This window comes from Tympanuchus pallidicinctus, unplaced genomic scaffold, assembly GCF_026119805.1.
Source record: "Tympanuchus pallidicinctus isolate F22 unplaced genomic scaffold, pur_lepc_1.0 scaffold5, whole genome shotgun sequence".
NCBI lineage: Eukaryota > Metazoa > Chordata > Aves > Galliformes > Phasianidae > Tympanuchus > Tympanuchus pallidicinctus.
Window position 1 is genome coordinate 57,150,055 of NW_026294769.1, and position 15,497 is coordinate 57,165,551.

The 15,497-nt window shown below is 35.9% G+C and overlaps 1 protein-coding gene across 21 annotated transcripts in view; it reads left to right on the top strand.

The window, feature by feature from the left end:
* The window catches only part of RIMS2 (regulating synaptic membrane exocytosis 2), a 433,643-nt gene that overhangs the window by 341,496 nt on the left and 76,650 nt on the right, over positions 1 to 15,497 (top strand). For 6 of the 21 annotated variants that reach the window (XM_052704729.1, XM_052704718.1, XM_052704720.1 and 3 more), the window contains 2 exons: positions 2,682 to 2,717; positions 6,768 to 12,154. In XM_052704729.1, the coding sequence (XP_052560689.1) occupies positions 2,682 to 2,717; positions 6,768 to 6,928 (197 nt within the window). In that variant the 3' untranslated portion in view covers positions 6,929 to 12,154. Of the gene's footprint in view, positions 1 to 2,681; positions 2,718 to 6,767; positions 12,155 to 15,497 lie in introns of those variants that run through there. The other 15 variants (XM_052704736.1, XM_052704737.1, XM_052704738.1 and 12 more) reach the window with 7 other exon arrangements.

A 15,497-nucleotide genomic window follows, 5' to 3' on the forward strand; every position in this document is an offset into this window, starting at 1 on the left:
GCCTACTATTTTCTTCCCTTTGCATTCTCTTTCCTTATTTTATCTCACGGATAGAGTATATGTACTTGCTTTGTAAACTAAGCTTAATTCAGGTGATGAAGAAAACCACTGACTGATGATAGTGATATTGAAGAAAACATCTAAATGGGAACTAAAAAGACTTAGGAGTGACTGTTGCCTTTTTCATCTTATATCATTCACCTTGAAACATTTCTAAATCATCTCATTGGATTTTTTCTTTTTTATTTTCAGCATTTTCAAATCATTTTTGGAGGTGTTTTTTGTTTGATTGTTTGCTTTGAATTTGTGCATCTAGTAACCAGGGGAACCCAAATTATTATTTATGAATTACATTATGAACTACATTATATGTAGTTTCATTGTTCTGAACGTGCTTTGAATTCATTTAAAAGGGAGTGATTAAGCCCAGAAGTGCTGTGAAGGTTTTTGCTGCTGAGAAGTTAGTATTGTTTTATTTGCTCAGTGGAAAATACTGATACTGTTCAGTTTTGCTGTTTCCCACATTGAATTGCGATCTTTCTCAATTCAGTTTTCTGTTCTTCCTAGTACTTCTTTAGAATGCAATACAGTTCCTGTTTACAAATCAATTGAAACTTCAGTTTCAAGAGTGAGATCCACTCTTGCTGACCCTTCCCATAAAAGTCTGAACAATTTATTTGTTGTAGAGATTTGTAAAAAATGTCACAACACTTTAATTACACTTTTGTAATTCAAAAATCTAATAGAATGTCATGCTTGATGAACCTATGGTATTCTTTTCTGTAAGTCAATGTGGAAATATTTATATATATATACTTTTAAATAGGAGGCATGATCAAGTGAATCTTGAGTGGGTTTCAAGTTTACCATATTTTGACTATGTCTTCATTTTAAAAGTCATGGTTGAAAAGTCCTGTGGCCCAGTCCAATAGAAAAATGGACTAATAAGCATTTTTATAAAAGGAATTATGCTACGTAGTATTATATTTCTGTATGATGATACTACAGCCAAAGATTTATTTTCAACTTAAGTATGAAATAAGTTGGAAGTTTTATCATCTTGCCTGTGTTCAAACTGGAGGGTATTTTAATGGCTGTGACTTAATTTTCATCTATTTTACATTACATGGAATTGTTGGTATTGCTATCAAATAGCTTTTGCCTTAAAAAGTAATACGGCAGTAGAAGACAGCATTGTACTCATAGCTTTTGTATCAGTAATATAGAAGACAGCATTGTACTCACAGTTTTTTTATCAACAGTAATTAAAAAAAAAAAAAAAAAAAAAAAAAAAGAATTGAAAAGCTTGAAAAGCAAACACAACTCTCTATTTCTGCTGTTTTCATAGCAATTACCACAGCCTCCAATGTGGTATTGGCCAGACTACCCAAGGACCAAGGACCAAGGAATGTAAAGGGCCTTATTTATATTGCTCACAAAATGGGGCAGAAAAGAATAGGGAATGGATGAGGTCTCAAGAACTCACTGGGTATTTACTGATTTTCAGAAGTGTAGGGTTATGACTTACCATATCCTCCTCCCATTAATTTGTCTAACAGTTCCACTAGGAGTTGCCAGTAGGTAACCATCCTGATAGAACATCTCTGTTTCCTTCTTCAACTGGTAACAGCTTGTGTATTGCAAAGTGTAAAGTAATTTTGTGAGCTACTTTCAATAACCTGTAATTCTGGAAAAATACTTAATTCTAAAAGTACATAGAATTTTATTTTGTGTCAGGGGGCAAGATTGCTCCATACTCATGAGATCGTGGTAATTGAAATTAATATCATTTTGGCATTTACAGTAAGAAAAAGAAGCAGTGTGCTAAAAGTTAATACGTTTCTAATTAAAGTAAATTTCTTTTGACTTAAATTTCTTTCACATTAATTACCAAACTTGGATTTCAACTTGTAGTATTTATGTGCTGGCAAACTATTTGATAGGGATCCAATGTGTTTTCATTTCTCTGTGACAGAGGAATGCCCTGAGCCATATACAACCTTTGATAAGCATTCAGAATAATTGTTAGCATCAGTTTGTTGGATTTACGAGCATAAGCTGAGTTCTGAGGTTTGATGTTAGAGCCTTTTGCGCTTCATCATGTTTTAGCTCTCACATAAGCTACAGCAATATCATTACTAAACCTTTTAACCTGTGGAAGCTATGAGAATTGATTAAACCAAGGAAGATTTAAAGCAATTACTGAAAACCATTCTGACACATCCAATTTTTATGCTTGAACCATTAGACTGCACATCGTGCGTGTGCTGCATAAAACATACACCACTAGGAATTTTTTTACTTTTATTGTTGTCATCCTGTCAAATGAAACTGTAAAGTAACTGTGTCTGACACCTGCCTTGCTGTCTTTTGTACTGAGTGCATTAATGATTCTGGAAGCGCACAAAATAGCCATGAGTTGCCTCCAGTAAGTCCATGATAAGTGTGCACAAATGTATTCAGCAGCATGCAGTGAATATGCCTCTGGATGTAGAGCACCATATTTGGCTGGTTGACTAAACTATCAATTTAGATTAATTTGATGGTCTTTATTCATTTTTCCTTTCCAATGCATGCTTCATTGTTGTTACTTTTATTATTATTATGCATTTCCTCTCTCACCCTTTTTTTTTGTTTGTTTGTTTTGTTTTGTTTTACATATTGCTTTCATTTGTTTTTAGAAGAAAAGAAAGCAGATCCAGAGAATGGGGATACAGGTAGGGAGACTTATTCAAAACATTTTTGTACTTTTGCCCTTAAGTCCTTTGATCTACAGTGTTTAAGTGAATGTGTATCCTGGAATTGGATCAAAATGTTGATTTATTTTTGTGATTTCAAAGTACATATTAGGAAATGAAAACTAAGAAAGGACTTTCCTAAATGTAATTCCTTTGCTTTCTTAAGGGAGCCAATTTAGAGGGAAAAATGGGAAGAGACCAGAATCGACTCAAGAAAGCTCTCATACACTTTATGACCTATTTTCTCCACCCCAGCTCAGGCATAGAAAGTGCACAACTGCACACTGCCTCCTTCCTCTCTGCAGCAAGTTTCTGACCTCCAAAATCTCACTGTTTCTGTAGTCATCTCTAGTTCTTGTCCCTTTGCTGGAGCCATTGCTCTGGGTAGGAAATGCAGTTGATTTTGTATGCCTCTTCTCCATGCCCATCCAAAAGTAAATCCATCATAATATTTTAAGAACTCTACTTTATTTACATACCCCAGATTTCCCTTTTATTCTCTATGTCCCAGATGCCCTATTGCACAGTGTTTTACAGGCATCTTCTCCAAATGTTTCACTATCACCTGTATCATAACAGATAGAAGAATTTAATATTTCTCACTGGAGCAGGCAATGAAAGAAGCAATGAACATAGTTCAATTTCTTAGGCTAAACTGGATAAGAAGGCCATTTTGTAGGCATTTTTGCCTCTAGATGTGGACCTTGGGCTGTCAACTGAAGAGTCTTACCCTAGAGAATAAACAGTGTTTGACTTGAACATCCAAGAGCAACCTCTAACGCTGAGATGAATGATTGCTTATTTCTTTGTAAAAATGTGACTGTACTGAGGTAGAAAAGCTAGACGTTAACCACATTGTTGGTAACAGCCCCTTACATTTTTTAGAAAAAAAAATTAAAAAAGTTTTCAGTTTTAATGAAAACCTTAATGCTCAATTAGCTGAATCGTATAAGGTTTCAAGTTAAAACATTAAAATAATGGGTTGCATTTGAAGTTGGAGGAATGATTCTAGTGCTTGCAATGAGCTCGTGACATGTTACAGGTTTGCTGCCATAGCTGGCCTTACTCTTGGCCTTATTCTGGCATACTTGGTGGCTCCTGGCATTTTGGGATCACCTTTGCACAGTCATGTTGCTATTTTCCCTTGGGATATTCTCTTCTAACATTATGGAGAACGTCTAGTACTGAGTCAGCGATAAACTCTCCATCAGATAGCAATTTCTCCATGCTGATGATCCTACATGTTCACAAATACTGATAACAAATAGTTCAGAGTCATCTACACACACCTCCTGTACAATTCCTGATTACAGGAAGGTCCTTAGTATGGGGCTGATGTTCAGGCTTGGTTATCTTCATCATGTTAGGAGTGGAAGCTTCTTAATACACCATTTAGTGGACTCTGTGGCAGTAGTTACTGCTCATGCTAAATCACCCACTTAAGTTTCAGCAAAGTAGAAGCAGAACCAGACATGCCTGTAGCCCTGCATTTGCATTGCATAGTGCAACAACATGTGTGCACTGGACCATGTGTTCACAGGCTATGGCCATGAGATTCTCCCAAACTTTCTTACTCCCATGCAGCTCACAGCTGCATCTGGCATTAATTACATGAAGATTGTCCTCTGGCAGAGTGCTGTGAAGTCTTCCTTCATGTCAGCTCTGTTCACAACAGAAGCATAGCTGAGCTTCTACATTATGAATTTCCAAAAATATGAATGCCCTCAGAATTCCCTCTTTTTGCATATAACTTAATTCATCTATTTGTTAAACGCAGTTTCAATAATAGATAGCAAGTTAGATTTTAACAAGCTTTTATGGGCATTGAATGGCTTTTTTTTTTCCTAAGTTTTGTTGTTATTTTTTCTCTTGAGACCAAACTGAATCACCAGCTTTGCCTGTTGTGCTACAGGGGATCCTGCTTTCAATCATATTTTGGAACAGTTGATTTTGCAGAACACGTGCAGTTGAATTTGTGGAAACCTTTCTTTCATCTACCCATAGATCATAGGAAAGAAGGAATGTTTGCTCAAGTAATTGTGAAAGTGTTAATGTGTGATCAGGAGGAGTTATTCCACCACTCCTTGTCGTTTACTGCAGGTTAGCAGGCTGTCTGTGGACAGAGAATGTGATAATTTCATACGAAAAATTCATAAGAAAAATTCACAAGACTAACTTTGTGTTGAAAAGCATTTCCTTTGTTGCATTATTGAGGAATAACAAGTGGATTTTTAGCATAATTTCAGTAAAGAGTGATTTATTTCTTTATACAAAAGAAGTTAGATTATTTTACTTCAGAAATATTTCTGTTTGCTGAAGAAAAGTACCAGTTTGCAGCTCAGAGTTTCTGTTTTAAAGAGAAAATATTATATTGTTTTTAAAACCAAAGCCTTAGTAAAATAGCTGCAGCTTAAGGATAACTTGGCAGGTATTGATGAGGCACATTTAATGGTTGAGGTAAATAGCAACAGGAGAAACTGGCTATGTTTTATTTTAGGAATTTTCACCTGCAGTTGTATTTTTTGTTATATCTCTTCCTATGAAACACTACTTACTCTTTTTCATTCATTTTTATTGATTCACATCTCTCAAAGATTTATGTGAAGTCTTTTCACTCACTTTGTAAGGAATACAGAGGGAGAGCTGGAATACAGAATTCAGAAGCTGAAGGGTTTGTAGATAACAGTACAGTTTAACCCTCTTCTTGCCCTCTCCCTTCTGGATTTTCCATGGGGTATTGCAAGATATATCTGGAAGGCCTTTTCTCCTGATAACGTGCTACTGTTGTTACATTGCACAGAAGGAAAATACAAAGCTAAGAAGCACCGCAAAGGCCCCATGGAAAGTCTCATTTTACTATTAGATCGTGACTTTAAGGTTTAGATCTTAAGTCTTATTTACAGAGTAAACACTGGTATCTAATATTCCAGTCCTAGTTCCACAGATGACAGTAAAGATTGTTAAATGAATATGAAGTATAAAAGCAACCATTTTTGACTAATGGGATTCTGAAAATCTAATCCTAAGCAACCTTTGGGTTAAAAATACAGAAAGTTTAAGATAAATGGCAGTCCAAAAAAATAAATGAATAAGTTCTTTTTAGAATTTGGGGCATTATAACATGTTGAAGAGGAAGAGAATCAAGCGTCTGTGTGTATAATAGATAGCTATGTTTAGTTCAACAACTTTTTTTTTTTTTTTTTTTTTTTTAAATTCTGAGCTGCTCTCTTCCTCTCATTTTTCTGTTTCTGTTTCTCACACTTCCACTTCAGCTTTGGCACTTACTTCCTTATTATTTTGCTTAGTAAATTGTGCTGTACCAATTGGCAGAAAACAGTTGGTGCCTGAGTCATATTTTAAGTACCCATCTCTACTGAGATTAATCATGTATTTGGTCCAAGAATAGTTAATCCTGAAATCATTCTTGAAGTTTTGTGTCATTAGAATGTAATACAGTGATACCACTGGATGGCTCTTTATCATTCCTTTATACCACTTTAAAATATTTTGAGCAAAATAAGAGTGTACTTACATGGTAAACAGCAGCTCTGACAGGCCGTGGTTGTTATTTGATCAGTAATTCAGTACGACAATGCTTGTGTCACACACAAAAAATACAGAGCTAGGACCTCCCCCCAAAATAAACACAAAGATGTTTGCATTCCTTTTTTGATTTTAATGGAAGACTTAATTTCTCTTGAATATTTTTGTAGTAAAATTCTGTTCTGTGGAAACGTTCTATTCCATTTACATCCATTTCTTCTACAATGTTGGGTTTATTTGACTTGTGCAGATAATCCAATGCTTAATAAGTCTCTGCTGAAGTACTTACTCAGATACAGTTTTCCTTCTTTTAGAAGTTTCTGGTTTTCTTCAAAATTGTAATTCAGAAAGTAAAATTATTTATGTCATAATTTAAATAAATCAGATTTCATTTCTGTTAATAATTTTATGAGAATAATGTTGATCTTGGAATTGAAGACTACTTTATTTATTTATTCATTTATTTATTTATTTTTAACTTAACAGGTTCGATGGATATAGAAGAGAGAAACCGACAAATGAAAATGAGCAAGTACAAACAGGTAGCAGGATCAGATTCCAGGCTGGAACAAGATTATCATTCTAAGGCAAGGGAGTTTTGTTTTGAAAAGCAACAAAATATGCTAAATATTACTTTTAGAAAATAATAGATGAATGGGAGGTAATTTCTTCAGTAGAAGATTCTTTCCTGTCTGTAATAAAATTATCGCAAGAGTGCAGTAAAATTCTTAATGCAGAATGTTCTTGATTGTTAAAATTTAAGAAAGATTAGTTAAACCAAATAAAAATGGCACTGTAATTACCTACTGGAATGAACAGTAGGGTCATGATTTAAAAGCTCAAAGAGAAGGAAGGAAGAGGTTTCTTAAGTGGTACATGTAGTGAGAGTTATTGAAACCTGTCCGTGGCATTCAAATAGATGAACACAAGGTTATCTTGGTCTACTGAAAATGAGAAGTTATAGTGTTACTTCATTTAATAAGGGCAGTGCAGCTGATGGAAAGGTGCTCTGTACATCAGCGCCGTCTTGTACGCCGATTGTGGCTATGTGCCAGAATTCTGAATCATTGTGTCGTAGTACAGCCCCAAGTATATTATCTAAAATTTCCTGCTATCTGGAACAGGGTCATGTCATATACATTGTGTTAATTAAAATAATCAAGATGTTTTCAATTTAAATTCTATTATACAAAAATAATTTAGTGTCCTGTAAAATACTTCATTAATTAAGGTCAGATTGTAAGTGAGAAACACGAGACTTCTGACCTACAAAAGCTGTTTGAGGAAGAGAAATCTCTTTCAGTCTTTATTTCCAGGATATCATTCCTTTCCTTAAAAGATCAGCAGTCATTTTAAAGCCAGCTTTTTAATATTTGAAGGCAAAATATCATTAAATCTGTTAAGTATTATTTGTTTTGCAGATAATGTAGACTAACTTACTCAAGATAAGTCCTTTTGAAAACAAAAAAAAAGTGATTCATTTTTGGGAAAATAGCGGAAGTTTTTTTCAAAACCCGTGACAAAATGGACAAAACTATTAATATAAACAGAATTGACAAAGCAGAACAAAAAACCACCTCTGAAACATTTTAACTCTATAGATGTGCTGCTTGATTTTTTGCATATTTTCCCCTCAGTTTTTAGTACAGAAGACAGGATTTTTCATTAATGCATGGGAGGGGCTTGGAATGCTGACATGCCTAGATGCTTGCTTTGTGTTGACGTGACAAGATTATTTTCATGTGTCTATATTGTCTGCTTTGAAAAGTGTTACTTCTTCCAGGTGAGCGAGGTACTGCGAGCAGACCTCGTGACTGTTATGATTGTATGTACCATAAAAATACGAATTTGTGTATTGTATGTATAATCAGACTTTCTCTGCTAATTTCCCTGCTCCCTCATTGCTTGACTGAAATTTGAGTCAGAAGGAGAACTGGTATGGAGTAAAGAGAATAAATGGGCTCTGATGTGAGGAAGCTGAATAGAATATAATTACTTAATGGAGTATTTCCTACCTTATTTTATCATTTCACCCACACCATATTATTGAGTCTCACTATACATTTTCTACCATTTTTTTATTAAAAATTGACCTACAATATTATTGGAATGTATTAAAGAGGAAAATTTAAATGGATTTCTTTTATGAAAATGGTGGTTTATTGATTGCACACATCAAACAATTTGTCTCCAGAAATAAACAATTAATTTACTCTTCTGCCAAAGTGTAGTTTCAGTATTTGGAAATGAGTTATTTATTCTATCTCTGAACTCATGGAACACGGATTGTTCACCTATATGTATTAATTCAAAAAGTATTCTTAAAATTCTAGATTTTAAGCTATATCAGAACCATAACTCTCATTTGTTGTATGAGAGATCTGTCTTCATTTTTTCACTGCTTCAGTTTTCCTTAATTGAGCGTTTATATCATTTAGAGGCAGAAAATGAGTAAGTACAATTTATCTACCTAATGTCTTCAAAAATTCTCCTGGAATCGTGAACTAAAGCACATATGTAAAAATGCTGAGTGAAATCTCCTGTTCAGTGTACTATACAGTGACTTTGACTTTTTTGTACTGTCTGCTGGCACAGCAGGTCATCATGTGTGTCATGCCTGAGAAAAATGTCAATAACTAAGCATTAGGTGACATTCAGGACAGCTATTTTTTTTTGTATTTCTGTTTTATGTCTTTCTGTATAATGAAATAAAGAGCAACTGAGTGTCCCTACGTTAAGAAAGAAACACCCCTCCTTGCTGAGAAAGCAAAAGATCTAGTAGCAGCATTAGGACAATATTAAAATAGTTACCTGGTTTTGTTTTGCATCTGGAAGGCAGTACAGGAATCTTTATGTGCTGGTGTGATGTACAGTCATACATTACGAAGCTGGTGAGAAAAGTTTATTGTGATGTGTGTTCGTAGAAGCAGTTAAAATAAGAAACTGACCTTCCTTTGTGCTTTTTCTTTTCTAGTGGCTGATGTAATTGCAGATTGTATTTTTATTATTGGCATACATGGCTCATCGGTTTTTTTAAAACTAAGTGTTTTGTTTCCATAGTGTTTTGAGTGCATGAGTTTAGCATTGTGTAAGAGTTCTTTTCTTACACGGAAAAGTTGCTTTGGTCTGATTTTGGGACAGAATTAAGGAAATCAAAAAACATATTTGATTTTCATATAAACACATTTACTACTGGGGAGTTATGAGAGGAAAAATAATAGGTGTATAAAGGATATGATTTTTTCTGTGAAGAAGGGCTGAGGAAACTGGGCTTATTTAGCTTGGAGAAGAGAAGTCTCCGGAGAGACCTCATTGTGGCCTTCCAATATTTGAAGGGAGAATATAAACAGGAAAGGGTATGACAAGGGTGGATAGGACAAGGGGGAATGGTTTTAAACTGAGACAGGGGAGATTTAGGTTAGATATTAGGAGGAAGTTTTTCACACAGAGGATGGTGACACACTGGAACAGGTTGCCCAAGGAGGTTGTGGATGCCCCATCCCTGGAGGCATTCAAGGCCAGGCTGGATGTGGCTCTGGGCAGCCTGGTCTGGTGGTTGGCAACCCTGCACACAGCAGGGGGTTGAAACTAGATGATCATCGTGGTCCTTTTCAACCCAGGCCGTTCTATGATTCCATGATAAAAGTATTTTTGGTATTATAACAAATGATTTTTCTGAGTACTGAGTACTAGTAGAGTTGTACAGGAATAGATGCTGAAGTCTGAATTTTAGGGCTGGTGAAAGTTGACAGGTTCTGGTGACACAGAAAAAAACACAGGAGCACAAGAGCTTTCTACTAGGGAAAAGTACAGCTGTTTGCCATATTATGATTGTGCAACATTAGCCTGTAATTTTCTTCAAGAATATTTCTAAGGCTAGTTTATTCTTTTGCATAAAAACTAGGCTTCCTAGTTCTTATGTATTCCAGCAAGATGAAATGCTAAGTAGAGGGAAGAGCCAAGATCATCATCTTCAGAGGCTGAGCCAGCAGTATGCTGGGTTTGTTTTGGTCACCTTTGGTTTAGCTGGCTTTTGAAGCTGATTCCCAAACTACCTCTTACAACTTCTCTTTCTTTTTGCTTGGTGCAGCTTCCATTAACTCTCCTGGCAGGCAAATCAATTGATGGTGCTGTAGCTGGTAACTCCTGCCCCTGGCCATTCCCATCACTGCTCAGGTTCATGAATCCCTGCTGACAGATGAAAGGAAAAAGGTGGAAGGAGTCATAGTGTGCCTGTCTCCTTGCTGCCATGAGTAGGATGTGATCAGTGGGTTGACTGGGGAAAGCTGAAGGACTTTGTTATTACTGAACAAAAAGTGAGAAGATAGTTTGCAGTATGAACTCAGTGTAGATGAAGTGATACCTCCATCAGCTGAAGCCATATTAGCCTCTCCAAGAGATATCAGTAATTAAAAATATTGCATGTCAGAATAAAAGAGGTTGTTTATACAGGAGTTAGAATAGAATAATGAAATGTGGTTGTTTTCTGTAGTATGAAATGTAAAACAGAGACTGGCAACTAGATGACACATTTAAATGTAAAAGTATGAGGCTCATTTTGTTTTACTGGGAGAAGACAATGACCTACAAATAGGCATAGAGAAATCCAGTTATATAACTTAGTAATTAGCATACCAATTAAGGATTTAATATACTAAAGCAACAAGAAACAAAATTGGGGTATAAACAGTAGAAGACGAGATAAAATCTGAATTTTTAGCAAGCAGGTGAAGAGAATATTTAGCCAAATATAGAAAAGAGAGCACCAAACAAGGAGTAATAGAAAACACCAAGGAGAAATTTTCAACTTCTGCTTTAACGATTCATATTGACGGTAAGACTCTACATCATGAGCTACCTGTCATGCTCAGTACCTTTTAATCAGTAGTCATGTTTCAAGATTTAGAATTCCAGATACTGTGCATCATAAAGATATAAGCATAATTCTGTGTCTAGTGTAGGAGAGTAGTACATGACAGGGCAGAATGCTCCGTTGTGATCTTCTCAAGCCTTAGCAAGACCAAGACCAAGACAAATTAGCCTGTGACGAGGAAGGCTTAAACATGTGTTCTCTTCATTTGACAAGTACAGACACAGCGAAAATGCCCTTGGAGCATGCAGGTGCCAAAACGTTGCAACTGTTCAGCCTGAGCCACTTAGATGGCCATCCTTACAGCCAAAGGAGAGGAGAATAAATAAAGCTTATGGTGAACGATCTGAGGAAAAGAAAAGGAGATGGCCATGGGATGGGATGGACCATCCTTGCGGACTGCCTGGGTGTGGGAACGTGCAAAAAGCAGGATCAGCAGTCTGGCTGGTGAAAAGGTTGAGTGTGAAGCAGGTCTCCTTTGCTCCCAGGCTGGTCACAAATTGCACAATTGTCCCAAGAGCTGCCTTTTTCCTCCAAAAAGTGCAGTGAGTGGCTGTGGCAGTCAGGTTACCTGATTGATAGTTTGTGCTCTTCTGTGATCTCTGAGGATTTCTACTAAACGAGAGAGAATCTCTCTTTCTTGTAGTGCTGATAGCAGTTATACTTTCAATCAAGTATTGTATTTTAAATAATTTTAATATTTATAGAATAAACCAATGACACTGTAGTCCTTGTTCCTAGAAATATAGGATTTTAAGATTAATTACAAGACTTAAAAAGCCAGGAAGATTAAATAAATTCAGAATCCTATACTTGATCTGTATAGACTTGGTAATGTGGGAAACATCTTGTTTCACTGATGTTTTTATTGCACTCTTGTATTTTGCTGGTAAGTTAAAAACAGCTCAGTGACACTGAATATAGATGTGGATTGGTGAAATTTCCAGCAGGTTCTTCTTTAGTGATATCCAAAATCTGAGAAATAATTTGTCTTATATAGTGATGCCAAGCTGCCATGTTTCTCCTTCATTTAGTTCAAGCTCCCTTTTAATCTACTTTAATTTGGATGCTTTTCTAATTTATTTTTGCATCTTGAGTATCTGTGTCTCTAGCAGAGGTTTAGGGTAGTCTGACATGTTATACCACGGTCAAGACAAATATTGCATTCAGTCATCATGGTGATGGCTGCAATATAAACAGATTAAATGGACCAGTACGGGCTGCCTCGAGCTGTCTGCTGTTGCTTTGTGCTATCAGCCATTTTCTAAGTTTTTGTGTAAGCTTATTGTATGTCTGGATAACAGAGGTTAAATACATAATAAAATGTACGTAATGTATGCTGTAATGCTAGGACGAATCTCAAAGAGAAAAAAAAATGAGTCCTGAAAATAAAAAATAAAATATTCAGTTTAATTACATCAAACTGATGTATATGAAGTATTTATCAAAATGCCTATCAACAGATTTCCACCAAAAGCCAGCTTCAATGAAGTAGTTGTAGCTATTCCATTAAAAATCACATTTAAAAATCACTTGAATGCTGTCCTGACTAATTTCCAGTGAGAAGAATCACTGCATTTTATCTTGAATCCTTTTATCCTTTTTGTAATAGAACATGTTTTCCTCAGAGAACTGTTTGATATAGGCCCATGAATTGCTAAACTGATTGTCTCTTTGGGTTCTGAGCAGTTATCTTTTCATAGTAAACTCAATTATTTCTGTTTATGTTTTTTTTCCCCCCTCAATTTAAGCAGTAAAGTTCCGAGATGCAATTGAACTGAATAACAATTCATGTACCAAGTACTGTGACTGTGTTTTGAGTTAATTCTCTAAAATGTACTGGAACTGATATTATGCAGATAATAGATGAGAAGATTCAGAGAAAATAAGAAAGAAAATTAACTGGGAAATATGTACTAAATGCTGTAGTAACATTCAAAAATGAGGGATGTGGGAAGTTAATTGAATTGCTACAATAGGCAGGAAGCCCCCAAAAATTAGAATAATAGTCCATAATAATATGCATCACATCTAGCAGCAGTTTATGCTCCTTAAGTCTGTGCCAGGCAGAATAGTTGGTAATTCATATTTGGAAGATGACATGGGCAGAGCCACTGTTCCAGCTCAGCCAGAAACATGTTTGCTAAATCCACTGCTAGGTTATTGACCTTGAGGAACCAAGGAAAGCATTTTGTTCCGTTGGAATGGATGCACCTGAAATCCCAGTGCAGTGCTGGCATGGAGCCTTCTTAACTGCTCAGGATTCGAAATGAGAAAAAAGCAGGACCTGCCTCACAGGGATGGTTCAGAGACCACAGCCACAGCCCGCACTTGGGTTGTCCCCCAAGCACAGGGCAGGAGAGCTCCGGCTGCCCCATCACCTCCCACCCCGACCTCCCTGTCTGCCACAGCTCGTGGAGCTCCGCCACCAGCAGCAGCTCCAGCTGCTCCTGACATACCTCAGGAGGGGGTTCACCCAGAGTTTGCTTTGCTCGTGTCTTTGCTTTGCTTTGATCTATTTGTATTATGAGGGTTGTTCTTCTTTGACAGCTGCCCCGGAGAAATCAGTGGTAATTTTGCCAGTTTACCAACCTTAGCCTGAAGTTCAGATTTTTGGATTTGAGGATTTTTTTGCCATCTATCATCATGCAAGAAAAATGCTTTGTGTCTCCATGGGATTTGCCCAAGGCATTGCAGTTTTTTAGTTCTTTTTCTGGAGTATCTTAAATACGGAAGCTCTTGCAGTTTGTTGTAGCAGCTTTGTGGCTGCAAGCATCCATACTGCAGGTAGTACAGGTGAAGAATTTAGATGTATATGAAGCACACTAATGTTTTTCTGTAAAAGCAGGCAAGGGAGTTAATCAAAGTAGGGTCAGCACCTTCAGGCTCAGAATTGAGAATTATTTCCTTTGTAAAGACTTCATGCCTTCAGCAACACTTCTGGTGAAAATTACTATAGGTTACTGAAGGACAGAATTACCTCTGAGGCCATTCTAAATTTTGTTGGTTCTGACTTTGATTTGGAAGTAAAGTCTAAGCTTACAGGCATTAGTATTGATGTAGTGTTAGCAAATAGAATATTGTCCATAGTGATAAATAAGAAATAATATTATCCTGCTCCTACAGATGGAAGTCATTGCTTTACCAGTGATTTCAGTGGCAGCCTAGAATAGGTGAATAATAACAAGAAAGTAAAGAAAAAAAAAAAAGAAAAAAATAAGCCATTCTGAAAATTCAAGCCCTACTTTTGAACAAAGTAATGATGTACCCCGTTCTCTTTTTATTACAGTATAAAGTAGACTGTAAAATAGTTACGTTATTGCAGCAAACTCATTTTACTAGTAGTATTCTGAGAAAGTATAACATTAAATTCAAGATAAAATTATCAAATTAAGTTAAAATAAGATCTACATAAACAGAACCTCATCTTTTCCCCTAGATAAATATTTTTCCAAATCTTTGCCTTGAATATGTATATTTTCATTTAATAAGCTTGAGTATCATATGTGAAAAGCCATTTGGAAATTGTGTTTCCTCCAAAGCCAGTGTATTCTGAGAAAAAATTCATCTATCATGTAGGCAACAGTTCTGTCATGTATATCTTTTGGTATATCTTTTGCCTTCAAACTATGTCAAATCTTTAAAGGGATTTCTATTAGCTTCCTTACATACAGTATCTGGAATCTATTAAATTTTACAAAAAAAAGGATGCATCACCCTGTTTTTTTTCTTCCTAGAATGACAGATGACATCAGGTGAAAAACAATTCCAGTGATCTGCGTACTTCTGCAGTTTAATCTGAAGCAAGTAGCTAATTATTAGTATCTGCACATTACTTAGCTTGCATATGATTTTCTAGAAACAAAATCGAAAACACTGACAAGATTTTCTATGTGTAGTAGAAGATAACGTCAATTCATTTCTGGTAAACAGGCTGAGTTTTAGTTTCGAGAATTCTAAAGAGGTAGCTTGGGTGTTTTTTAGGAGACAATGATAGAAATGTTTGCTTTTCCGCTCTAAGCTGGTTTGCAGTCACAAGAATTCAGAAATGCTAATGCTATGCTAAAAAAAGCGTCTGTAAAATCAAAAGAACGTTCAGGGTTATTAAAATTCATTCATGTCAGAGATCTTCAGAAATGTTTACAAGAAGTTACTGACCCCAGGAATAGTTCCCACATAGGTAACTGCTTTGTGAAATGATTTACATTCCCTGTGCAGTTTCACTTGAATTATTTTGTCTTTGTTGTCTGGAAATGTTCCATATGAGTATCCTGCTGCTAAAGAGTTTTATGAGGTAAAGCTGAAGTTGTAGGTAATGGTGGTAGACATTGAATATTTTCTGTGAA